We start from the raw sequence: 27,492 nt of genomic DNA on the forward strand, positions 1-27,492 counted from the left end.
AATTGTCTGAGAAAAATAAACTAGATTCACAATTCTTTGAGTGAAAATAATACAATATGTAAAACATAATAGCCAAAATCAGATTTATTACTATAGTTTAGTTTCAAAAAATAAAAATAAAAAAATCATCCAGTGGTTATGATGAATCTAGGAAAACCTGTCCCAGCAAGGCCAACTTGGAGGTAAAAGGCTGACTAGGGCAGCTGAGAAGCGAGATTTTCTGCTTGCCAGCTTTCTTCTCCCTTGCCTGGTCATGGTTTTCAGGTGAGGAGAAGGTTCCTGGCCCTGCTGGGGGTTCCCAGCGCCCTGAACTCATCCTCTTTTTCTGAAATCTTGACCTATTCCGTTTGAGAGAGTAGAATTCTCTCATCAAGTCTTCCACTTCCGACTGCTCCTCCTTAAGCCTCCGGCAGCAGTGCAGGGCAGCGGGGTCAATGGGGTGGGCTTCTGTGTTGAAGATGTAGCCTCCAGCCCCCAGGATGCATTCCCCATAGGGGGTTATCACAGCATCGAAGGTGGAGCCATTGTTGTGGATGAAGTTGGTGGGGTCAAACAGAAGGTAGAGGTATTTCACAGTCTCAGCCAGGAAGAAGGACTCCATGCGGTTGTCTAGCTTGTGGTCTCGAAGATCTTTGATCTGAGAAGGAAGCAAGTCAGACAGCATCACAGTTTGGCAGTAAGGGTCATGCGATCCTCTTTAAGAATTCCTACTGGGCCACTAAGCAGCTGAGAGCCTTTACGTGACTCACTTAGCTTTTCCAAGCTGCCCACTACTCTCACCTGGATTATCACAATAGCTTCCAACTGCTCCCCGCTTCCATTCTTACCCTACAGTATAGTTGTATCATGAGTCTTACCTGCAACTCCTCTTTTCATAACCCTCTGCTGATACCTCACTTCATGCAGGCTAAAAACCCAAGCCTTACCATGGCTACCAGGTCCTTCATGTTAGGTATGAGATTTAATAAAAAAATATTCTTGGTCTGGGGTTGCAGCTCAATGGTAGAGCACTTGCCTCACATGTGTGAGGCACTGGGTTCAATCGTCAGCACCACATAAAAATAAATAAAATAAGGATATTTTGTCCATCTACAATTAAAAAATATATTTTAAAAAAAATACTCTTCCCACTAGGTACCCTCATAGCTAGCTCCCTCACTCCTTCAAGTCTGCTCAGACGCTGCCTCCCCAGAAAGGTCTCCCATGTTCCTACATGACAGGATAATCTCTAATGTCCTATATCCTGCCCTGGCATAATATCTCATTGTTAAAATGTCTCATCATTTACTTAGATCTTCCCTTGCTGGGCATCACTGTGGGTACCAAGTTTTTGCTATTGTCAATAACAAAGAGACTATTTTAAAAAATTTCAACTGAGTTTACAGTCATAGATGAGTAAGATGACTTGCTATGAACATATTTTTTTAGCTTCTCAGAATTAGCGATGCATTTAAACAAAACTCTTTTTTTTTTTTTTTTTTTTTGGAACCAGGGATTGAACTTTGGGGCACTCAACCACTAAGCAACATCCTCAGCTCTATTTTGTATTTTTATTTAGAGACAGGGTCTCCCTGAGTTGCTTAGGGCCTTGCTATGTTGCTGGGGCTGGCTTTGAACTCACAATCCTCCTGCCTCAGTTTCCCAAGCTGCTGGGATTACAGGCATGTGTCACTATGCCTGGCTAAACAAAATTTAATTCTCAATGGACAACAATCTTACACAAAAAACCTGACTCTAGGGATATATGCACCAAGACTTATTTTCTTGCCCTGTTTGACAAGATCAGATGCCTTTTCCCATCATGCACCTTGGAAGACCTCCAAGAGGCTTATTTACATGGAAATAAGGCTAACATTTCTAAGAAAACCCCAATGGGCTTATTTCTGGTTTTTCACGAAACAACACTATGGAAACCAAAACATATCACTGTTTTATTTTCTCCCTAAGCATATAGGCCTTCTCTTTCAAAATGGGAATCCACATTTTACTTACACAATATAATTACATTATAAATTTTGCCAAAAAATATATATGTGCATTTCTTAACCTATAGCTTCACACAAACTCTGTATACTTTTCAGGGAATTTTCTTCCAGACTATTTTCCTAAACATCTAACTTTATGTGTCTGTAATGATTGTTTGGGTCCTATAAGGATATGTGACCCAGCTCTCAACCTTGACCCTTTTAATCCATTCTCCATAGAGCAGTCAGAGCGATAGTTCTAAAATGCCAATCTAATCATGGCCCTGCTCCTACCAAGTCTCCTTCCAAACTGACCCAAATACAAATTCTTTCCCATGGCTCGTGTGACGCCTGCTGTGATATGGTCCATGTCTTCCTTTGGGATCTTCTATGGACCCACTTTCCTCCTTGTTCACTCCACTTTAGCCAACATTGGCCTTAGTGTCTCACAGATATGTTCACTGTTTTACCTACTAAAATGCAAGCTCCATAGGAGTAGGAGCTAGTCCTTCTGTATCACTATGACCCTAGGGCCTAGTAAAAGATACCCAATAAGTATCTGTGAGATCAGCAGGCTTGTTTTGTTAAAGGGCCCCAGGTTTGGATACAGAGCTATGGGAGTATGGATTTTCCTTCTTAAAGTCCATTTTATAAACTCTCTCAGAAAACTTTCCAGGAAGTCCAGCTCAGTAGCACACTCCTGTAATCCCAGAGACTCAGGAGGCTGACATAGGAGGGTCACAAGTTCAAAGCCAGTCTTAGCAACTTAGTGAGTCCCTAAGCAACTTAGTGAGACTCCCGTCTCAAAATAAAAAATAAAAGGGTCTGGGGATGAGATTAAGTGCCACTGGGTTGAATCCCGAATACAAAAAAAAAAGAAAACTTTCCAAGAAACTCACATTACAAAGTAACCTATTCAGACAGGCAAGGATCTCTGGTGCAGAGGGGGTACAGAGGGAATGCCAATGACAGAGGGTCAAGGTCTCTGGTAACCAATCTTGGCTCCACCTCCACTAACTGCATGACTATTAGCAAGGCTCTTAGCTCCTCTGTTCACTAGTTTATGTCCATCTTTAAGGTCCCCTCCAGTACTAATGTTCCAGCACTCCCAAAGCTTCACCCTTAAAGAGGCTCTATAGCAGCAAGAGGAAATATTTCCCAATTGTTGGGCTCAGGAAGCACTTACTGTTGCAAATCCGCACTCCACCTTGCTGATTTTTTCAATGGACTCCACAGCATCTCTCCCAAGTTCTAAGAGGGTAGGATCCCCCGTAGCACGATACAGGTACATTGCACTCTCAATGAGCTCTGCAAAGTCCAAAGCAGAACTTCCTCACCCAGTAGCTGAGCAGGCATGGCTTGGGGCCCACTCAGGAAAGGGAGTAGAGGATTACTCCTCTCTCTTTGTATAGAAGGCCCCAACTAAGAGCAACATGGGATATCTACTGAGAGCTTATACTCCCAAAGCTGGAAGCTCAGTGGAGACCAGCAAAGGCTGACCATGGGCTCCCATCCGCATAGAGAGTCATATACAACCAGAATATGAAAGTACTTTTTTTTTTTTTGGTACTGGGGATTGATCTCAGAGGCACTCGACCACTGAGCCACATCCCCAGCTCTATTTTGTATTTTTAGAGACAGGTTCTCACTGAATTGCTTAGTGCCTCCCTTTTTGCAGAGGCTGGCTTTGAACCCACAATCCTCCTGCCTCAGCCTCCCAAGTTGCTGGGATTACAGGCGTGCACCACCATACCTGGCTGAAATTGTATCTTGATTAAGCTATTTCTTTCTGTTGCTCACAGCCCAACCTAACCCTAAATTTTAAAAGAAGAGTATGAGCCTGTTATTCTGAGGCCCTTGCTAAGTCAAGACAGATAAAAGGATGAAAATTAAGACATTTAAGCACCAATCTCAACCTACCAAAGATGTAGTCCCTGATTCACTGTGCCCAAGGTGACAGTCTTGCCCTATCTTACCTGACAACAGGAGTGTATGTTCAAACATGAGCTCTATTTTGAAATAGATATTGGCCAACAAAGGATCCATATGAGAATATTTATTCTTGGAGTTGAGGGGGTAGAAACTCAGGAAAATGTGTTTATTGTTTTCAGATACCTGAACAACTGTTTTAGAGAAGAAAGATTTGACTTTTCACTGAGGATGGTCTCAGTGGGTAGAAACTATAGCTCAATATGCTTTTCTACTTAGTCACCTATTTTTCTTAGAGGAAATAACTACTCTTCCTCCTCCACCAATATCTCCCTGATCTTCTCTCTTCCTGTTTCCTCCTGAGCTCATCAGAACTGCCCACCTCCCCAGTTCTCTCATACATTTCCCTCCCCCCACATGGAGACAACTGCTAATCCAATTGCTTATATTCTACAATACAGATAGGGCACACTTACTGGACGATGAACACTCAGACTGAAAAGACAGTGTTCTCATGAGAGGCCTCCCTTCTGCTTCCAGCACCTGGTTGGATCAGGGCCATTCTTGTTTCCTCTTCCTCACACATGGATCTAAGTAACGCTAGCTATTGTTTTACCTTTCTGTACATCACCCAGACAACTCTGGAGAAGGGTAACTGTTTCTGACACTTAGATTTGGCCTGTATAGGAGGTTAAGGCCTTCAAAGGCCATTAGGCTGGGCTCTGTGCTTCCACACTGGCGATCATAGGTATGCATCAGAGTGCAATGCACTGGCCAGTCTAGTTACAAGGTTCTATCTTATCTCCCATGTGCTATTGTTTTGGGGAAGGAAGGGTGACTGGCCTGAGGCCCTCCTGGATTCCTGGCAGTGGCGCCTTATTTTCCACTGATGCCTTCCTGCCAACCTGTCCTGCAAATGGAACAGGGTGCGTCTGTATATAGTGAGCTTCCTGTCCCTGGTGGCAACTAAGAAAAGATTATATAATAACTTGACAGGGCTACTGCAGGAGGATTTCAATTAGAAGACCTCTCAGATTCCTCTAACCCTAAGATTGCATGAGTCTACATCTTACATTAGGCCCAAACTCTGGTCATTTCTTCCATAGGGAATGCTAGACATGATGGATACTTTCTCTTAAAATAATAAATAAATAAATAAATAAATAAAGCCATGGCAACAAATACATGGGAAACACCAAGGACAGCAACTTCTGAGGATTCCAAAGTGACTGATTTGCCCTTTACAACTGCTGTTTCACTCCTTCTGCACTGTCCCAAGGTCCTACAATAATCATTTTGTTTAGAGGAGGAAGAAACTTCGGCAGAAGAAGGCAGAATGGGAAGAAGCACTAGGAAGTCCTGTTCCATGGCTCAAAGGCAATTCAGGTGGGAAGCACCTAAGATGATGTTAACGTAACCTACACTGGGGTGGGAATGACTGTGCTGACTAAGCTTCCTGCCTGTGTCCCCCTTTCCCTCCCTCCTAAGTGTTGACCTTTCCTTTAGTGAATCAGAGGACATTAGAAATGTCAAGAAACTTAAGACAATGTCCAGTGTGTGTGGTCTCATTCTTGATCCTGAGCTGCCAAATGAGAGTGGGACAAGACTACATGATACTGAGGTCCATCCCAAAGTTTTACCATTCTGTACTATGGAAGCATAATTTGCTCAACCCACTGATTTGGGAAGTTTGCATGGGCTTCTGAAATCCTGATGGCAGAAGCTCCAAAGGAGACAATCTGGCATTTTCCCTCTCACTATTCCCCTAAGCTTGGAAGAGCCCAGGAGAACTTGGGTTTAGTCCCAGCTTCTGCACTTGGCCTTGGACAAACCGTTTCAGCCTTCTTATGGGTGTCTATACCTAAAAATATGGGGATGAATAATGCCTAGTAGGAAAACCACCCAGAGACACTGGATCAAATGGGAAAAAAAATAGCCTTGCAAGAGTTTGTGAGGGATTAGGGTGTGAGGAACCAGACCTTACCATGGGCCAGAGATGCTACTCACCTGGCCGAAGTGGGTAGCCCTCTCGCTTATCCACTGTGTATCCCTGAGGGATGTTGTAGAATTCTGGGAGTCCCCCAAACTGCTTCCATACAGTGTAGTAGTTGAGGAAGGTCCTCATAGCATTGTCAATGTCCCCAATGAGGCTCTGTGGGAGAGACCTAGTGGTCAGGTAGGCAAATGCCAGCCTAAGAACCCACAGACAAAACTCCACATATAACAAGCTCAGGGAAAAGACACAGTAAAGTCTTTGGGGCAAAAAAAGCCACCAATCAAACACTGAGTCTGCTGTTGACTATTGTTGTAATCCTGAGCTAGACAGATAACTTTTCTGAGCCTCATCTGTAAGATGTAAAATTCAATACTTACCTCATGCATTGTTGGGAAGAACTGAGATTATGTATTAAGTCCCTGAAACTTCACGGTCAATGTTAGCTACCAGCAGTTTTTATTTTGGCAGCTGGTTCAAAATTCTGAAGGAAAAGTTTGGCTGTGCTTTCACCCTCACCCCACAGCTCAACAGATGACCATTCTGATTAGTTTCTTATATAACTTTCCAGAGTTTCTTTATGCAAACATAAGCAAAAAATGAGCATGTTATTTTCCCATCACTAAAAATAGCCTAAATTAGGCATACTATTTTACACCTTCCTTTATTTATTTAACAATATATCCTGATTTTTTCAGGCAAGTACATAGAGAGTGCTCTCCTCATATCTATACAGTTGCATCATATTCTATTTCTTTTTCTTTTTTCAGATGTTGACACACCTTTATTTTATTCATTTATTTATATGCAATGTTGAGAATCTAACTCAGCACCTCACACATACTAGGCAGGCACTCTACCACTGAATCACAATCCCAGCTCCTCATATTCTATTTCTTAGACCAAAGTGTAATCATTTCCTTATTAATAGCCATTTGGCTTGGTCCAATCTTTTGCCATGTGCTGTAACAATCAATTGCTGCAATAAATACCTCTGTACATATGTCATTTAAAATATATGCAAAGTGCATCTGTAAAATTAATTTTCAAAACTAGGACTGCTGGGTGAGAAGATATGGGAATTTGTAATTTCCCTAGTCATTGCTAAGTAGCTAATATTACTATGAGTTCACAGAAAAATAGCTGATGTTGACATCTCCCTTGCCTGTCTCATAGATAGAACAAACTTGTCATTTCCCAAGTAAATCTTGGTTCCCTCACTTTTCCCCATTTGTCTCTCTACTCTTGCTTCTGTCTCTTCTTACTAAATAGCACCACTGTCTACCCATTACCCTGATCAAAAACTTGGTGGTCATCCTGGGCTCCTCCCTCCTCCCTCACATCCATTCCTCAGTAGCTCTTGCTAATTCCATCTCCAAAACACTGAGACTTGCCCTTATCTCCAGAGCTATCACCTGGTCACAGCATCTCACACTGAATGGGATGACCTCAAAGGCCTCCTCCCTGATCCCACCACTGCCCCTCCTTAATCCAGGCTCACCAAAATAGTCAAGAATAACCATCAGGGCTTCCCCTAGGCTTAACATAAAGCCAAGATACCTCCCTAGGGCCCTCAAGGTCCTGCACAATCTGGTCACTGCTGACCTTCCAGTGACTGAACTTTTCTTCCCTGGACTGTGGCCATATTGCATTTTTGTTTCTGATAAACACCCAACTCTTTCCTACCTTGTGACCTTTACACATGACCTTTTCTTGTCCTAGAACATCATGCCCCAACCTGATTTCTTTTCTCTTCAAGTATGAGATTAAGCATCTTTGCTTCAGAGGCACCTATCTAAAGCACATCCCCGACAGGGATGGTATCCTCTACCTCAGCTTCTTTTTTGTTTCCTACATTGCAAGGTATTACTGTAAGTGTGTTTAAATTTTTCTTTGTGTCTACCCCTCACAACTTCACAAGGACATGGCTGAAACACAGTAGGCATTCAAATATTTGCTAAGTAAAGCCAGGCACAGTGGTGTATTCCTATAGTCCCAGGTATTGGGGAGGCTGAGATAAGGCGAACATTTCAGCCTAGGAGTTCATGGCCAGCTTGGGCAACATAGCAATCCTATCTAATTTTTTAAAAATTACTAAATATAACAAATTTAACATCTTTAAACTACTTTTTTTTCATTTTGTGAAACATTTATTGCCAGCTACTATTTCATCCCCACACACTCCCCATAAAAAAATGTAGTCAAGCAAAGGCATTGTGTTGTGTCCATCTACACCTAAAAAATAAATAAATATTTTTTAAAAAAAGAATCACAGTTTAGCAGTATGAATATTTAATAGCAAACGCCAACATTATGTACAAGTATAATGCACCCATTCAAAATATATGAAGAATAAATCACAGTCTATCTATTCAATGGAATATTTACCGCTGTTTAAAAAATAAAGTAAAACTGATTCATACGTATCAATAAAAAATGATCTACAAGATATAAGTACCAAAGAATACAACATGTTCCTATCTATTTAAAGAAAAAGGGGGATATAAATATACACATATTGATGTCTATGGATTTCTGGAAGGATTCATAGAAAACAGAACAGGGGTAGTGAGGTAAGGGCTCAACATTTACTTTTCACCATATTCCCTTATGTGCTTTTCAAATTACTATCATTAATTGCATTATTATTTTTCTTAAAATAAAAAAAAATCAAATCCACCTAGACTATAAACCATTTTGGTACAGGTAATATCTTGGCATACGTTGTGGGTAGATTTAATGCCCTTCCATCAGCAACTCTATCAGACTGTCAAGAACAACCATGATCAGGCCCATTGTCAAGGAAAGATACCTGACAGAACTGCCCACTGGAGAAATGGCTGTTACTGGCTTGGAAAGACACTGCCTACATGACTGTAGCTGGTAAGACATGCAACCTTGAAGTTCAGTTCCTGACACCTTCATGCTCCCCTTGGAAAATTCAGCTTGGCAGAATTGTGTACCTCTGTACCTCACTCTAGGTTTCTATTGCATCCCCACACACTCCCCATAAAAAATGTAGTCAAGCAACCTAAGGAGTACATTTAATCTGTATCAAATGAGCTTGCTTTGTCATTCTACGGAAAAATGACCACCATCCTTGACCATTCCTACCTGAAGACCAGGCCAGTAGGCCTCCAAGGACTGGAAGACTGGCATGGACACAGTTCCCTTGTACATCTGCACCCACAGGTACCAGTCATCGAAGCGGGTGTAATTCCGAATGGCTTTGTTATACTCTGCACCACAGAAAATGGGTGATTAGGAAGACAAAAAGCAGTCTGGACAATGGAAGTGTGGACTTACACTTGGAGAGATCATATGATGGCTTAGCCTCAATGGGGACAAAGATGCAGTAAGGCAAACAGACTAGAAAGAAGCACAGATTCTAGAGTCAAATATCCAGGCTCAAATTCCAGGTCTGGCTTTACCACATGTTAGTTGTGACCTTGGGCAAACTTTCGCTGCTTAGCCTCAGTTTTACTATCTGTTAAAACCGGGAAAGAAATGTTATATACATTGTAGGATTTTCCAGTCATTTATTCACTAAAATATTCATTAAGTACCTACTAGGTGTGCAGTGGTAAACAAGACAAAGTCCAGCTCACATGGAGCTGACATCCAGTGGGAAATTGAACTTTTACTCCTTCCCTAGATTGTAAATCCATAAGCCCTAGGACTTTGTTTTGTTCACTGTAGAATCCCTAACACTAAGAGGGTGCACAACAAATATTATCTGAATGAACAAAGTGCCAAATACATATGCAAATATATGAGATAACCTAAAAGACTGATGTAAGGATTAAGTGAAATAGACACGATCAGAGCATGACACTGTGCTTGGCTCATTAATGGTACCCAATAAATACTTGCTGAACAAATGAACAGTAGCTATAGTAGTTATTACTAGGTGCCCAAGAATTCCCCAAGATCATTATTATTAGTGGCTAAGGACCTGGAAGGTAAATGCACTTATTCAGCAGAGAATCATCTCTTAACTTGTCTTATGCAAAGGTCTGGGGGAAACAAAGATGAAAAAGGCATGGGCTCTATACTGAACAGACCTGTAATTGTTGATGAAAGGTAACTACAGGAAAGATGCTTAAGGCTTTGTATTCTGAGAAAGGTTCAAACTGTTTTATGGGCAAGGTGATATTTAAGCTGGGCTTTGAAGGGTGAATAGAATTTGGAGATATGAGGATAGGAAAAATATCCAGGCCAAGGAAACAGTATGTATAATGGCCAGGGGATAAGACATCTGGGACATGTATAGAGAATAGCATGGTTCTTGTAAGTAGGCATAAGGAATCAGGCATGGTGTAACCCCAGCAGCTCAGGAGGCTGAGGCAGGAGGATCATGAGTTCAAAGCCAGCCTCAGCAACTTAGTGAGGCCCTAATGAAATATAAAAAAGGGCTGGGGATATGGCTCAGTAGTTAAGCACCCCTGGTCTCAATCCCTGGGACAAAGAAAGAAAGAAAGAGAGAGAGAGAGAGAGCAAGTAAGCAGGCAGGCACGAGCAGGTGCACGGGGCAGCAAGTGGAAGGTCTAAGTCCACAGTGCCTTCAAATGCACACTCAGGCATTCTGAATTGATTTTGTAGGCACTTGGGAATAATTAATTGAAAGTTTACAAATAAACCACACATCAATAGGAAAAGACAGGAAAAAGCCCTCTTACCCTGCCCCTTTTACCTAGGAACATGGCCATGAGCTTCTTATCCTGAAGCAGGATGGCTCCTTTCACCAGGTACTCAAAGTAGGAATCCACACCAGCTCCGATGCCTGCATCCTGGGCCACCCATTTGCCAGTGAGCACATCAATGTGGTTGCCAACCTGGGAGAGAAACACATGGTTCCAAGGGAGGACCTAACACCAAAGAAGGCTATATCTACTCCTGAGAGCCCAGTGAGACGCAAGGTGGGCACCTCAGCGCTTCTTGGAGACACAGAGGTTATAGGGGAAGGCGACAAAGCTGAAACATGGCCAGATGTCCTGCACATCTGTACAGTGGAGAGACATCTCATGCACATTTATGAGGATGTAATTATATACACTGGGCAAAAAATTAAAAGGAAAAATAATTTGGAGTGTTTATGCCCTGCCCAGAGTGAGTGAGAGATGAGAACTTGCTGTTCCCACAATCTGTGTCAGACTTCAGAGCACTTGGCCTAAAGTGTCTAAAGACATGACACATGTCTTTAGACATGTGTGATTCCAGTGTCTAAAGACATGACACATTCTTCATATATTTCCATAAATTAACTCAGGAAGAAAAGGAACTGGATAGCTGGACGACAGGGATCAGAGGGAACTTTATCAATGTCACTGGGTACTTTTATTGGATCCTTTGAATTTTTTTTTCTGGGTACTGGGGATTGAACTCAGGAGCACTCAACCACTGAGCCACATCCCTAGCCCTATTTTATATTTTATTAGAGACAGGGTCCCACTGAGTTGTTTAGCGCCTCAGTAAATTTCTGAGGCTGGCTTTGAACTCACAATCCTCCTGCCTCAGCCTCTAGAGCTGCTTGGGATTATAGGACTGCACCATGGTGCCTGGCTGGATCCTTTGAATTTTGAGCCATGTAACTGTAAAATCTTTTTTAAATAAATATTAAAAGATTTAAAGGAAGAAATGTGTTTTTCAACTAATTCAGATGCTCCTGGAAGTAATAACTTTATCAGATACTCAATTAAAAAGAAATTACTATGTATTCTGCGTTAGTTTGGGTCCTCCTGGGGCAGACCCTCAGAAAGGGAGAATGAAAACAGTTGATATGATGTGAGTCCCTGAAAATACCAGCAGAGAAGGAAAGAGAGAGCAAGGGAGTCAGGAAAGGGGATGCAGCCCATAAGGGCTGAGCGATGGAGCAAATTTCCTCATGGGAACTGGAGCTCAGTCCTTCTGGGGAGCTCTGGGATTCAGTGTAGAGCATGTATGTGCCTTGGAGTGATCTCACCTAAAGGCAGGAGGGGGTGGAATGGAATGTTTATCCACAAACTTCCATCAGTATCAGTCACTGGTTGAGAACTGCTCCAGGGTAGCATTAAGTTCCGGTACTTTCAGCCAAGGCAAGCAAAGCAGGCTCCAAGCACCAGTAAAGGCCCGCCAGCAAAGGGACATGGGTGATGGCTGCTGGAAGACAGGTCAATGTGCACAGAAATAAAAAGGGTCAAGGCAGGGCATGAACAGAGTTCACTATGGTCCCAGGGCTGGAGAAATGCTGCCTGTGTTAGACTAAGGCAGTTACTCTAGGTCTCCAGAATGGTACCTTCCTAAGGGATTTGTGAAGTTTAGTCAAATAAACTCCATTTTTCAAGCTGACTTAGCATCAAACTTTTCATAACTTATACTTTAATCACTTTCAAATACAGTCTTTAGAAATCACAATGACTCAGCAAAGCAGACCTTAATACATTAACTTACTGCTGAAGTAACTGAGGACCAGAAAGGTTAAACGACTTGCCCAGGGTCACAGAGTTTCGATTTAGCAAGGCCAGGGCTTGAATCTAGTTCTGTCTAAATCCAGTGTTATTTCTTGGATAGCTTTGGCTCAATTATTGTTAGGTTCACTAGAATATCCTGTTAAGGAGCTGAAAACCACCTTAGTAGTCATCTGATCCAAAGTGTGTTAAATTTCCCTGTGTTAAGTGGAATTGAAGGGGAAAGGGAAGTCCTGGGGTCAAATAAGTTTGGGAAATGTGAAGTCAAATCAGTTACTTTACCCCTGGATTCCATAACCTTCATTCTGCTCATGTTCATTATTACTTTCCCAAAAGAGGGTACCATATTTAAGAATCGCATAAAGGAAGAAATGTGTTTTTCATATAACTGGTCAACTTAATTGACCAGGAACCTTTTTAAAAATTTTTTAACAGAGCAACCATTCAATATTTCTTAACATTGGTATTCTAAGAAACACAATTTTACAAATATAGACAGACACTAAAAATAAGAGCTAGATGAGCTGATGATCTATGGCCACTAATTAAGCCAGGGGCATGAAGCATATAGCTCCCTAGAAATCAGAGAAGTTCAAAGGCTTAAGCTTAACACAGCCCCTTCTCCCAGGCAGAAGATATGCTTTCAGGCTGTCTTCCCTTCTGAGCCACGATATGAATGGCAGTTTTGGTCTACTTTTGATATCCTAAGCCCAAGTCCTGGGCCATTCCCAGGGTCACCCTAATTTTCCTCTGACTTGACTATAACTTGTTGCTCAGAGACCTTGTAAACAGAGGGATAGGGGGTCTTAAATTGGCAGACTTGACTCACAAAGGAAGGGCAGCAACAGACCTACCAGCCCGATATCTGACCGGCTCTCCCAGAGGCGCATCAGGGCTACTCTGGCCACATCTTCAAACACAGGGTCACCAGTGAGGCTGCTCAAGGTGGCAAATTCCACAATGAAGGTCCCGATCCCTGCTGTACAGGTGACAGGGGTCTCTCCAGGGTTCACACCATGCAGCAGGTTCACCGTTCCATAGGGCATGCCAGTGGGGGTCTGAAAGGCTAAATAATCAGATTTGTGACTCAGACAAGAGCAAGGAGGTAGGGATGGTTTTGATACAGGCCTGAAGCTTGAGACCTCAGCCTGCACTTCCTTCTTTTTCTCCCAGGTGATCTGCTAGAGTATGAATGGGAGAAGGACAAATGTTACAACTGAGGGGCCCTTAGCAGCCACTTACCCCAGATGCTGTCAAACACTGTTCTGCCGAACCCGGGGGGCTCCTGCCTGTGATGCGGGCATGGAGTAAACTGTGCTCAGGCTGCCACACTCCACATATCTCACTTCAGCTACAGCAGATCTACTTTTACTTTATTTATTTATTTTTCCCACTGTGTATTTTCAAGGCCAGGCAGGTAACTCAGTGTAAAGCAGTCAAGGTTTAAGCTGTAGAGAATAGTGGGGCTTGTGTCACATGGACAAGGGCCTGCCCCAATAGAAGCCACTCATAAACTTTTTAAAACACCACTCTGACCAAATGAAACAGGGTCAGTAGGGTCAGTAGATGCTAAGAAGTCCCAAAGGGACCAGTTTGAGACTCATGCTTAAATAAAAAATTTAGGGGCAAAATTATTTTTTAAAAAAAGAAAGAACTGGGTGTAGTAGCACACACCCATAATCCCTGTGACTCAGGAGGCTGAGGCAGGATGATCACAAGTTTAAGGCCAGCCTTGGCAATTCAGTGAGACCCTATCCCAAATTTAAAAATAAAAAGGGACAGAGATATAGCTCAGTGGCAAAGCATCCCTGTGTTCAATCCTCAATCCTCATAAACAGAAACATAAAACCCACTGATAGAGTCTGACCCTCAAATTTACAGGTGGGGAAAATCACACCTGTAAAGAAGTGATTCAGCCAAAGATCACACAGAAAATCAAACAGAGCTTGGCTGGGAATGCCTGCCCAGACTTCCCCAACAGCTTCAGCCCAATGCTCTGCCCACCCCACCCTGTGCCTTCTGATTCAAGGCAAGAACTTGAAAACCAGCCCAAGGCAGAGATTTCCTCTCCAGGCCAGAAGGTCAAACAACTTCAGGGCAGCAGCCTTGGATCACCAAACTGTGAACAAAGTTGACAGGGTCCAGCAACTTTGTTGTAGACAAGAAACTTGTTTTCTGGCAGGCACAAGCAGCAAGCGGGGAGAATGACAGTCACAAGCAAAAAGGACCCAAAGAAATATTTTAGAAAAGGAAGGAAGTATTAAAAAGAAAGTAAGAAAACCCTTCTTCTTGAGTTGAAGTGTAGATATAGCTGTGCTTTCTTTATAATTACTCAATATTTTTTTAAATATGTATATTTCTCAATGCAAAAATTTTTAAATGACAAGGAAAAAAAAAAGGCAACAAGGCAGCTTCCTCTAGGGATGAATCACACAGGACATGATGTTTGCGAGGAGACGCTCCGGCGGTGAGCCATGGGCCACGAGTGAGATGCGAATCCAGCTCACCCTCTCAAGCATGAGAGTCAAGCAACTGTTACATACAAGGGACAAATGAGACGGCCTAGGAGCTGGCGGAAAGAACACTGTGATGTGTTTGGGTGTGAACAGCCCTTAGACCTCTACTACGCCCAGAAAGGAACACAGTGTCCAGCTGACACTGCCGAGCCCAGTGTGGCTGCTCCATTGGACCCAAACACTTGAGGCTTGGCCTGCAGCCCTGGACACAGCATAGCCACAGAACAAATCTCTCTCATTTTAGTGTTTAAGGTTCTCCAAGCACTTTCTGCCATCTGATCTCATTTTGGCCTCCCAGAAATCCAGTGTGGTAGGGAGGCAAGAATGATGACTTCCAGACAGAGGGGAAACGGAACCATGGAGAGGAAGGATAGCCTGGTCAAACTGTTAGCTGGCAGAGCCAGTCTAGAACCCATGGCTTCTAATGCTCAGACCATGAATCTTACCCAGAACTCTGTTATTCCAGCAGCATATGGGCCTGGAAGGGGGTGAAAGGGCTGGCTCAAAATAAGAGTTAAAAACCATTTACCAGCCAGGCTGGCCTTCAGCCCACTCCTGCAGACTGTAATGAGGTCAGATCATCCATCCTGAGCCAGAACCCCAGCAAGCCCTTAAAACACTCAGAAAGCTCCTGATTTCTACGGTAGATGCTCAGGAGTAGGGATATAGAGTATTTGAGTAAAAAAAAAAAAACACTAGGACACGAATCAGCATTACCACTCTCATCTCCAGCAAGGGAAGTGGGGCATGCTGGACTTCATGTCTCCCCCATCGCTGTGTGGTCTTACCTGGGAGGAGTTTTCGGGCTGCCTCCTCGGCCATTCTCAAGAGAGGTCCAGAACAGGGCCATCCAGCCTCCACTTCCACCCCAGCCTTCTTGGACAATAGATGAGCAGACAGGAGTCCTCCTACCACTATAGACGGCACAAAATGCAAGTGTTACAGGACAGAGGACCACTCTTTCTCTTGTGCGAATTAAACCTCACCACTCTGTTGGGGTGAGTCAGATAAAAGGTCCCCACATAAAGTTGTGATCTGAAAGATGTGTGGAAGGATGAATTAAAAATAGACCCTACATACTTTTCCTAGTTACATAGGAAAATTAGATGCCTCGAATCTTGGTGCCAAGTAAAAGAAAGGGGAAATTTTTAAAGAAAAACAAAACAAAACAAAACATAAAAACTCCAGTGAAATCTGGTACTCATAGTTTTACAATTTGAAGTCACACTAACTGGATAGTCTAGAAGGAATTAGGGCCACCTAGTCAATGAGTCTATCCTCTAGTCCCACATGTGAAGTTTACAGTTTCTTCTCTTGGTGGGTCACGGAAACAAGAGTCATCTTTTGAAGTCCCTACTATGTACCAAGAACAGTGTACTGTCATCCCTTCTTCAGATGAAGATATTAAGATTCAGATAGGCAAAGTGATTTTGCCTGGGCCACCTATCTAGTAGGATATAAGGCCACGTCTGCCTGATTCCAAAGTCTAAGCTCATTCTACTTTGTCATTCAGTCTCCCAACTGCCTGTTACACATAGCACAATGAGAAAAAGGTATTTATTACCTTCACTTATCTATTAATTCATTAATTTATCTATTTTGATTTATTATGCAATATTTAGAACTCACGAAAAGACACAAAGGTCTTTTGTGTCTAGAAATATGGCTAAATAGATATAATGAATGACACTCTGACTAAGCTCTGACATTGAGCTTCAGTCTTCCCCTCCTGACAGAAGGAGAACGGAAGACAAAGGCAGGACCTGGCCAAAGTGGGAGTCAGATAAAAGGCCCCCACATATGGTTGTGATCTGAAAGATGTGTATAAGGATGAATTAAAAATAGACCCTGCATACCTTTCCTAGTTACACAGGAAAATTAGATGCCTCAAATCTTGGTGCCAAATAAAAGAAAGGGGAAATTTTTAAAGAAAAAAAATAAAAATCCCAGTGAAATCTGGTACTCATAGTTTTACAATTTGAAGTCACACTAACTGGATAGTCTAGAAAACCTCAAACCTTTAGCATAATGTGAATTTTGGTAAGTAGTGACTCCAGCCAAATGGCAGAAATCAACAAAAACTATATCTGGAAGAACCCACATTCATCCCAGGCCTCTAAGAATCCTACAGATAAAGTCTAGGAAATGAACATAGAATAAAATGTAATAAATCAAACTTAAAAATCACAAAATATATAAAGCATTATAAATAACAGCCAGCAGAAATGACGGCAGAACAAGATCCACCAACACTTCATATATTGGAATTATCAGATATAAAACACAAAATAATTGCATGCAATATACTTAAAGAAATAAAGGAGGTTGGAAGACATAAATACACAAATACTAAAAATGACGAGGTATATTTTTAAAAGGACCAAGGTAGGGGAAAGAGGTGTAAAAAAGATGGTGGAATGAGATGGACATCATTACCCTAAGTACATGTATGAAGATACAAATGGTATGAATATATTTGTATGCAATCAGAGATATGAAATATTGTGCTCTATATGTATAATATGAATTGTAATGCATTCTGCTATCATATATAACAAATTAGAATAAAAAAAATTTTTTAAAGGACCTAAAAATATAATAATTGAATTAAAATTCACAGGTTAGGTTTCATGGCAGATACTATATAGCTAAAGAGAAAATTAGTGGACTTAAAGACAGACCAAAAAAATTATCCAAAATGCAATATGAAGATACACAATGTTGCCAGATGTGGTAATTTATGCCCTTAATCCCAATAACTAGGGAGACTGCGGCAAGAGGATCACAAGTTTGATCAAAAAAAAAAAAAAAAAAGACAAAATGTTCCCTAAAACATAAAAAGGGACTTGGAAAATATAGTAAAGTATATCTAGTAGGAGTTTCTAAAAAATATGGAGAGAAAAGGGGAGGGGCATTATTTGAAGACAAAATAGTTAAAAAAAATAGTTAAAAATAGTTTAAAAATTTCTCAAAGAAACAACAGCAATTCTCAGACTCAAAAATCCCAACCAAGATGATAAAAAGAAATTCACATTTATTTACATCATGCTAACACTGCAAAACACCTAATAAATAAAAGCTCTTAAAAGCAACCAGAGTCCATATCATATTGGGTGATAGGTTTGTCATTTAATTGTACTATTTTCTCTACTTTTTATCTATATTTGAAGGTTTTCAAAATTAAAAAAAAATTTAAGAAGGGGGAAGTGAAAGTGAAAAAAGAAAAACAGATTATCTAAAACAAAATAATGAGTAGTACTGTCAGGTTATTTCTTGATGATGATGAAATCAGGAAAAATGGCTTCAAAGTGCTAAGAGAAAATAACCAGCAAAAATATCCCCTAAAGACCAAACAAAGGCAGGGAAATAAAGACATTTTAATGTATACAGTAGCTGATAAAGTTTGCCAAGGACATGGCTGCACTAATGGGAATTCTAAAGAAAGTATGTTAGAAGATAAGGGATTACAGATGTTAAGTCCTAAGATATGAGAAGGAAAGATGGTGAAAATAGTGATGAACATATGAGAAATCAACTGTAGAGAACAACAATAACAACGTTCAGAGGGTTTAAAACAAAGAACTAAAATATGTAACTATATAGAACAAAGGTCAGGGTGTCCTCAGAATCAGGTTTTATATTATGCTGGGGGAGAATAAAGAGTTTCATTAACTTTAGATTTTACCAAGTTATTATTTTTATATTTGCTAGGAAAATTATTTAAAAAGTTAAATGTTATGCATAATTTCTAAATTAGTATAAGAAAAAATGAAATGAGGGGGAAGTCAATCTATAGAAGGCATGAAAAAGGAGAGAAAAAAAGGAACAGAGAAGATGGGGCAAATAGCACATTCTAGAAAAATGAGTACCAATGCATCAAAAAATACAATAAATGTAAGTGGATAAAATTCTTGGGTTAAAAGACTGTTAGAATGGATAAACCAACAAAATATATTATGCTGTTTACAAAAAAATGTATCTAATCCTAAAACTACAGAAAGATTGATAGTAAAAGGATATAAAAAGGTACACCAGGCAAATGTCAACCAAAAAAATGTTGGTATAATTATATTCACATCAGAAACAAAGGCATAAGGATGATCTTCATTTACAGATGACAAATTGGGCTAAGAAGTTGTAAGATGCAGCAATAAGCAGAGTATCAAACTCAGCTCTGAATCTTACACCAGGATTTTATACAAGGTAGTCCCATAAAAGTTTTTAAAACTTTTATGTATCATATGCACTGCTTCATTGCAGAAAATATACCAAATAAGGAGGAAAAAAACCATAATTCTGTCATCCAGAGGTGATAGCTATTAAACTAGTAGTTTGGAAGGTCACAGTAGATAAGGGCTGTAATAGCCTGGCAAGAATCACTGGATGTGTACTTAAAATACTGATTCTAGCACCCAACCCAGAGATCCCAATTCATCAAGCTTAGGTGGGTTCTAGACATGTGAACTTTTTAAAATGTCCCAAATGGTTTCTATGGGCAGCCAAATTTGGAAATAAATGTCCTTGACATGCACTATCCCATACAATTGTCACTAACCACATGTGACTAAAGATATTTAAGTTCATTAAAAGTAAATGAAATTGAGCCAGGGGCAGTGGTGCACACCTGTACTCTCAGTGACTCAGGAGGCTGAGGCAGGAGGATTGCAAGTTCCAAGCCAGCCTCAGCAAAAGCGAGGCCCTAAGCAACTCAGTGAGGCCCTGTCTCTAAATAAAATATAAAATAGGGCTAGGGATGTGGCTCAGTGGTCAAGTGACCCTGAGTTCAATCCCTGGTACCATAAAAAAATTTAAAAATTCAAAAAATTAAATGAAATTAAAAACTCAATTTCTCAGTTGCAATAGATACATTTCAAATACACAAAACCCAGTGGTTAGTGGCTACTGTATCAGAAAACACAGATAGAAAACATTTCCATTGGGCTGGGGTTGTAGCTCAGTGGTAGGGTGCCTGCTTAGCATGTGTGAGGCACTGGGTTCAAATCTCAGCACCACATGTAAACAAATAAAAAATAAAGGCCCATCATCAAGTAAAAAAATAATTTTTTAAAAAGAAAACATTTCCATCAGCACAGGAAGTTCTATTTGATAGAAAATAAGCTCTAAGAAAGGCAGGGATTACTTTTTTTTTTTTTTTTTTTTTTTTGGTATTAGGGATTAAACCCAGAGGTGATTCGCCACTGAGATACATCCCCAACCCTTTTTATTTATCTTAAGGTAGGGTCTCACTAAGTTGCTTAGGGCCTTACTAAATTGCTGAGACGGGCCTTGAACTTCTGATCTTCCCATCTCAGCCTCCTGAGTTGCTGGGATTATGGCATGTGTCACTGTGCCTGGACATAATACCAAATCAAAGTTACATATGTGATTCTGGCCTATTTCCTTCTAGTCTTTTCTCCATTTGCTGCTCATTTTCATGTATGAAACTAAAGAGGGATTCCAAAACATTCTCTACATACAAACCACCACCCTCCAGGAGGCAGAAGAGCTCTATCAGTCACTGGTTTTGGCCAAGTGTCCTGGCCAGGTGGATCCTAAAGATCCTACTTACCACCTCTTGGTTTACATAGACGCAACTCCATACTCTCTTCTCTTCCAAAGACCCTGAAAGGCAGCCCTCACCTCGAATGTTGGTTTCAAACACGGAGGCATTCACGTCTATATCAAAGTCCACATTGTCCTGGAGCACTTCAACCACTCTTTGAAATTCGGAGACATTCCCCAAAATCTGGAAGGAAACAGAAACCTGATCATGAGGCTCTCTCAGGTATGAAGGCACTGAAGATGCTAGATTCAAAATTTGGGATCTTTTTCCCCTCCCTCCCTCTCTTTCTTTCTTTCTTTCATTTTTGGTACCAGGGATTAAACCCAGGGGTGCTTAACCACTGAGCCATACCCCCAGTCCTTTATATTTTTTATTTTGAGACAGAATCTCACTAAGTTGCTAAGGGCATTGCTAAGTTGCTGAGGCTGGTCTCAAACTTGTGAACCTTCTGCCTCAGCCTCTCAACCTGCTGGAATTAAAGGCACGTGTCACCAGACCCAGCCAAATTTTGGGATCTTATGCTGATGTGGCCCTTGCTTATTCAATTAAGACCTCCAGTTTCTGTCCTAAGTCTGGTGACAGAGAAAAGAACAAAGAGAGCTAGAAATCATCCAGAAATCTAACATTGAGAGACCAGTTAAGTAAATTCCCAGGTACCAATTCAAGAGCCATTAGATATCCACTTAAATAGATACAACATAAAGAATGCAGATTTAGCAAGGAAGCCTTAGCCTGACAACTGCAGTATGCATCTGTTTTGAACCCTCTCTTGTCACATTCAACCTTGAGGAAAACATTTCAGGTTGGTCCCCAAACTTCTCTACCCCAGAGAAGTTGAAACTCAAGATGCTCACTTTCTCAGCCTCCTTTGCCACTAGAGGCGCTATACTATCCAGTCAGTTCTGACCCTTACAAGTCCACTGGGGGCATCTTTGAGAAAGCTTGTTTTCTTAATAATAATACACAGTCACAGCTGGCATGGCTCTCACTCTGCCTCTGTCTTGAAAGCAGAGATTTCTGGAGACATGGCAGCTAGAGTCCATCCTGAGGCACAGAGTATGAGAATGAAAGCCAATAAATGAATGATGGTAGAGTGGAAAGCTATAGAGAGCCTGGATCTCTAACACTATAGTTGGGTGGCTGACCCAATGCTAGAAATTGCCCCCAGACTTCCTTTTACTTCTTTCTTTAACCCAACAGCCAAATGCAATTTTGGAACCTTTTATTCTGATAACAGTATCCTGATTTTCCCTTAAAGAATTACTCCTGGGGCTGGGGATGTGGCTCAAGCGGTAGCACGCTCGCCTGGCATGTGTGGGGTGCTAGATTCAATCCTCAGCACCACATAAAAATAAAATAAAGATGTGTGTCCTCCAAAATCTAAAAAATAAATATTAAAAAAGTCTCTCTCTCTCTCTCTCTCTCTCTCTCTCTCTCTCTCTCTCTCTCTCTCTCTCTCAAAAAAAAAAAAAAAAAAAAAAAAAAGAATTACTCCTCTCCCACAGTCACTCCTATGGTGTGGGAGTCTGACCCCATGACCCCAGCTGTGGAGTGGGTAGGTACCTGACTTGGGCCAGCCACATCACCATATCCCTTAGCAAGGTGATTGGTTCAGTGACTGGCAGGTGATCTAAACCAGCTGAATAAACTCTCAGTCCCTAAAATTCATGGGAGAGGGTTCTTTCCACACAGTTTCCTAACCGAGTGGGATGTGAGTGGAGCTATCCTGCCAGCTTACAGAGAACCTGGAAACACAACAGCAAAGAAGGCAAAGATAAGAGATGGAAAAAGAGACTGCTAATGATATCATTTTCATGTCTGGGTCCACCTGGGTCTGAGGCCAGGGTGTATCTGGACTTTACAGTTTCCTGATTCAGTAAATTTCCTTGTTTAAATCAGTCTGAATCGGGTTTCTGTCACTTGCAAACAAAACACTCCTGACCATCCCAGCATTCAAGATCGTCTGTGATTTGGACCCAGCCTTCTTTCTGATCACATCTCTCACAGCTCATCTTCATATAGCCTGCCTTATCTACTTCAGTAAAACTGTACTAACTGTTTCTCAACTTCTTGACTTCAGACATGCTGTTCCCTCTGCAAGAAATCACTTGCTTCTATATCATCCCGTTTCTAAGTCCAACCTATCCCTACTTGTCTGACTTTAGGAAGTATTTAATACCTCCTCTAACCTCTCCTTCCTTTAAAAGATCTCAAGCACTTTATCCACACAACTCTTAGGGCATCTATTTATTTACACATGAATAAAATATTTGCATGGGCAAAAGAGTCATTCATTCCTGAATCTCCCCACAGCGTCAAACACAGCTCATGATGCAATTACTTGACAAATGTTTGTCATATTGCAGTCAGTGATGTCAAGACAGAAATCTCACCACTTCCTGCCTCTACTTAAGAAATTCCATTAGCTTACCCTTGCTCTCAAATTAAAGATCAAAATCCTTAACACGGTGAAGAAAGCTTTGCACCCTCTGGTCTCCATCTGTCCCTCCAGCTTCACTCTATTTCCTCCTTTTCCTCTCCACACCTCAGCCCTACTAGCCTTCCTTCAACTTACTGTACTTGCCATGCTCTCTCCTGCCACAAGGCCTTTGCACGGAGTATTCCCTCCATCTAGAACACTCTTCCTCTCCCACTCCCCCAGCCAATACCTGCTCCTGCTTCACATCTCAACCAAGTGTCATCTCACTTGCTCAGGGAAGTTCTCCCAACCACCTCAATCTAGGTCATGTTATTTTGTTATGACCACTCATAGAACTGTGCACCTTTCCTATAGAGCACTCACCTTAATTTGTAATTATACATTCTTTAAAGGTATTCTTTGATTTTTTTGTTTCCCTTGCTAACATCACAAACGCTAGGGACACAGGGGCTATGTGTGTTTAATATCACCAGGATAACTCCAAGTTCACCACTGTGCTGGCCCTCAGTTCATAAATGGATAAGCACACACAAATTAACATTAAGTGAAAAAATAAGTTAAATTACATCTACGTAGAGTTCACAATCACATAAATACTCAGTATATAAAAATAAGAAAGGTGACAGAGAATCAGAAGTAATAATATAGGGGGAAAATTATTAAATCCTTTTTTGTGGCCTTTTTATTTTTTATTTTTTTGTTACTAGGGATTGAACTCAAGGCACTTTACTATTGAGCTACATCCCCAGTTCTTTTTACTCTTTTGAGGCAGGGTCTCATTAAGTTGTGTAGGGCTGGGCTGGGGTTGTGACTCAGAGGTAGAGTGCTCGCCTAGCATGCGTGAGGCACTGGGTTTGATCCTCAACACCACATAAAGTAAAATAAAGACATTGTGTCCACCTATAACTAAAAACTAAATATTAAAAAAAAAAGTTGTTTAGGGCTTTGCTACATTGCTGAGGCTGGCCTCGAACTTGGAATCCTCCAGCCTCAGCCTCCTGAGCTGCTGGGATTATAGGCATGTGCCATCACACCTGGCTTCTTGTAGCCTTTTGAAAGGAAGAGATAGTCAAGTCTTGGAGTCATAAAGAATCGAGATCAAGTCCTAGCTCTGCTTTTTAATAGTTGAATATCCTGCACAAGTCATTTTACCTTTTTTTTTAACGATATCTTTATTTCATTTTATATGGTGTTGAGGATCAAACCCAGTGCCTCACACTTGCTGACAGCCCTCACATTAGGTGAGCGCTCTACCTCTGTAAGGAGTAAAAGTGCTTATCTCATGAGGTGTTGAAAGGATTAACCAAGGTAATTCATGTAAGGTACTCAGCATAAGCCCTACACATAGCACAGTAACTAGTTTCTGTTATTACGTTACTATCATTGGACATGGCTGATGAATGTAAACTTCTAAAAACAAGCAGAATGTCAAGGTCTTGTATTCCTCCAGAGTTATTCAAGCCTGTCATAGGCCCCTGTACATCATAGACCCTCTATAAATGTTTGGTAAATAAACGAACCTGAATAAATTGGAACTCATTCCCTCCCTTCTACGTGTGTAGCCAGAGCCTGATAACTCAGAATCAGAGACGAACAGTCCAGGAGAGGAAGTCACTTTTTACCAATAGCCAAAAGAGGAAGGAAGTTGGTTGTGCAATGGTGAAGAGGAACACAAATAGACAAGATACTTACCAGCAAGGTGTCCAGAGCATCAATTAATGTCAGAGAAAAACTGTAAAAGGCCAGAAGGAAAGAAATTCAAACACAGATATCTGGCTGTCCCAGATCAGATCCCCCCAAACTGAGTCATGGTGGTACCTCTGCCTTCCTCACTTACAACAGGGAAAATTGTTAGGATCCTCAATCTTCTAAATGCATGAAAGGACGTGCTGACATAGCTCAATTGTAATTAAACATCTCCAATATTTTCTGACATTCTTGACTACCATGGGGAGGCAGTATAGGATTGCACCTGAAACCACAGGGTTTTCAGCAATTCTGCATCTAGGAGTTCCCCTCAACCCCGCCCCAGTGCACATAGGTGTTTAAGAATGTTCATGACAGTACTATTTAGCACAGTGAAAGGCCAGAGAGAACTCAATGTCCAAAAAAAAAAAAAGAAAAAGAAAAAGAAAAAAAAAGAACTCAATGTCCACCAGTTGAAGAGTAATGAATTAAACTGTGGTACAGGGGCTGGGGGAATGGTTCAGTTGGTAGAGTGCTTGTCTTGCAAGCACAAGGCCCTGGGTTCAATCCCCACCACCAAAAATAAATAAATAAATAAACAAACAAACAAACAAACAAACTGTGGTACAAAAGTATGAAGTTATCAAAAAGATAAACTAGGAGGTCTATGTACCAATAAAAAGATACTCAGTGTTGTTAAATAAAAAAGACAATGTACACAACTAGTGTTATAGTATGTTTCCATCTGCATTTCAAAATGATGTACTAATAAAAAGTAGATTATCTATTGTTGGGGTCAGTGATAGTAGAGGGATTAACTATAAAGGGACACAAGGTAACTTTCTGGGATGACAGCAGCATTCTGTATCTTGACTGTGATGGTGGTTACTATACACTTAAAATGGAGGGATCCTATTACATGGAAAATACACCATTCAAAAGTTAATTCTAGGGACCAGGACTTTAGCTCAGTGGTAAAGTGCTTGCCTCACATGTGTGAGGCACTGGGTTCGATCCTCAGCCCCCCATGAAAATAAATAAAGATATTGTGTGTTCATCTATAACTAAATTTTTTTAAAGTTAATTCTAAAAAGATACACGTGTACACATAAACCAAGAATATTTCTGGAAGGATATACAGGAAAGAAACTGTGGTTGGAGTTCTAAAGTATGAGAGATATTTATTGTTTATGATTTCGTACTTCTTGAATTACTCATTCGTTTGTATTTTCTATGTTCCAACTAAAAAGTGAAAATCAGCACAATTTCTGAGTTTATTAACTTCTCTAGTCCTTAGCATTGGAGGGGATGTTATCATTTATAAGTATTGGTAAAACAGGATAACAGCATCTAACTCCTAGAAGTATTAAGAGAATTAAATGACACAGTAAAATGCTTAGCACAGTGTTCCATCAATGTCAGCTTCAGTTAATGCAACAATTCCTCACTCAGCAAGGAACAAGACAGAGAATTCCAGCTATCAATTGATGTTTATTCTAGTGGAAATGATAAAGACAGACGAGTAGACAAGTGAAAATGACAGTATCAGAGCAGTGCTACAAAGAAAATAGGTGATTTGTAAGAATGTCTTGAACTGGGAGTGGTCAGGGAAGCTGATGTTAAGGAGGTGACATATGGAGCTAAACTATCAATGACAAGAAACAGTGATATCAGGAAAATGGGAAAGTGTGTTTCAGTTATTAGAGAGCATCAAATACAGAGGCTGTTAAGTTTTGAGAGACTCACATCCTTTTCTAGACCTGTTTGTCCACTTATAATAAGGGGTTGGGTTTTTTGACTCTTAGAACCCTTCTCCAATATCCTATGACTCCAGAAATTTGCCCGAGTCCTCGTAGCTGGTGCCTGCTACCGCTCAGCCTGGGTCCACAGGTCAGGCCTGGCCTGCTGGGGCTAATCAGGACGTTTCTGTGCTGCTAGAGGTGCTGGTCTGCATTGTGGGGAGTGCAGCCCAGCTAGGAGCTTTCAAGAACAGGTGAAGAGATCGTGATCACCCGACCCAGCTGACCCGCCCGCAGGGGACCGGGATTGTCAAACCACGGCCGCCTCCGTGCCCCTCCGCTGGCACTACCTGCCCCAGGTGTCGTGTCCGTCACAGGTGAGAGGTCGCAGCTCGTCGTAGGGAAAGGCATTTTCCAGGTAACTGTCGTAGGCGTGGTAGAACATGGCCTTGACTCGCTCCCTGGTGGCGGGGACCAGAAATAAGGTAGTGGGATTGGAACAAAAAAGGCGAGAAAAGGGACAAGAAATAGGGCAGGAAGTGGAAATCACTAGCTGATTTCTACCGAAGGCCCACCTAGAGGACCCAAGCAAGTCAGGGTAGGGGTCCTGGGATGGAAGGAACGGGAAGGGACCCAGTGCGCGCCTCCCATTCCCCTACTATGGAAGGTGAGATCCTGGCCCCCTTCACCTGTAGTGGGCGGAGTCGGGCGCAGTGCCGTCGGGGCCTGGCGCACCATGGTGCAGGGGCAGCAGCGTGCACAGGAGGCCAAGCGGGATGAGCAGCAGGAAAGGCATAGAGCTCGTGTCCTGTCAATGCCGCCGCAGCAGCTGCAGCCACGGCCACCCGCTCATCCTAGGAGCTGCTTCTGGCGCTTCCGGGTATCAGCGCCACTACGCCTGCGCGCTGGGAAATCAGCCACTCATTTCCGAACTACAAGCCCCAGAATGCAATGGGGGCGGAACCCAGGCAAAGAGCATCTTGGGATATATAGTCTCTGAAGCAGAAAGCAACGTGTCTTCAAGACAGTGGCTGCTGTTGCTACTGTTATCAGTTAATGTCTTAATACTACCAGTTAGCGTTTGTTGAGCACTTATTTTGTACCAAACCTGAATAAAGCCATTTAAAAGCATGATCTTGGGTGTTTGTTTGTTTGTTTTTCCAACCATCTTATTAAGCATGAGGGCAGAGACCAGCAAGAATTCAGCATTTGTTAA

At 41.6% G+C, this 27,492-nt stretch overlaps 1 protein-coding gene across 1 annotated transcript; it reads right to left on the minus strand.

Moving 5' to 3' along the window:
* Positions 1 to 78: 78 nt before the first annotated feature.
* Edem2 (ER degradation enhancing alpha-mannosidase like protein 2) lies at positions 79 to 27,159 on the minus strand. Its single transcript, XM_026383176.2, has 11 exons — positions 26,966 to 27,159; positions 26,627 to 26,737; positions 24,544 to 24,583; positions 20,489 to 20,594; positions 15,637 to 15,762; positions 13,187 to 13,398; positions 10,580 to 10,721; positions 9,001 to 9,125; positions 5,901 to 6,045; positions 3,151 to 3,272; positions 79 to 637 (listed from the first exon to the last, which is right to left on the minus strand). The coding sequence occupies exons 1-11, from the start codon at positions 27,070 to 27,072 to the stop codon at positions 137 to 139; spliced, it is 1,737 nt and encodes a 578-aa protein (XP_026238961.1). The 5' UTR covers positions 27,073 to 27,159; the 3' UTR covers positions 79 to 136.
* Between the last annotated feature and the right edge of the window lie 333 nt (positions 27,160 to 27,492).

Source organism: Urocitellus parryii, chromosome 6 (assembly GCF_045843805.1).
Source record: "Urocitellus parryii isolate mUroPar1 chromosome 6, mUroPar1.hap1, whole genome shotgun sequence".
In the NCBI taxonomy this organism is placed as follows: domain Eukaryota; kingdom Metazoa; phylum Chordata; class Mammalia; order Rodentia; family Sciuridae; genus Urocitellus; species Urocitellus parryii.

What these genes read in the sequence shown, in the direction of transcription:
- Edem2 (XM_026383176.2), bottom strand. Translation starts at nt 27,072, where the DNA reads ATGCCTTTCCTGCTGCTCATCCCGCTTGGCCTCCTGTGCACGCTGCTG. An exon ending in CCCGACTCCGCCCACTACAG is followed by an intron (nt 26,738 to 26,965) that starts GTGAAGGGGGCC and finishes CCCCGCCACCAG; the next exon opens with GGAGCGAGTCAAGGCCATGT. An exon ending in ATGCTCTGGACACCTTGCTG is followed by an intron (nt 20,595 to 24,543) that starts GTAAGTATCTTG and finishes GTTTCCTTCCAG; the next exon opens with ATTTTGGGGAATGTCTCCGA.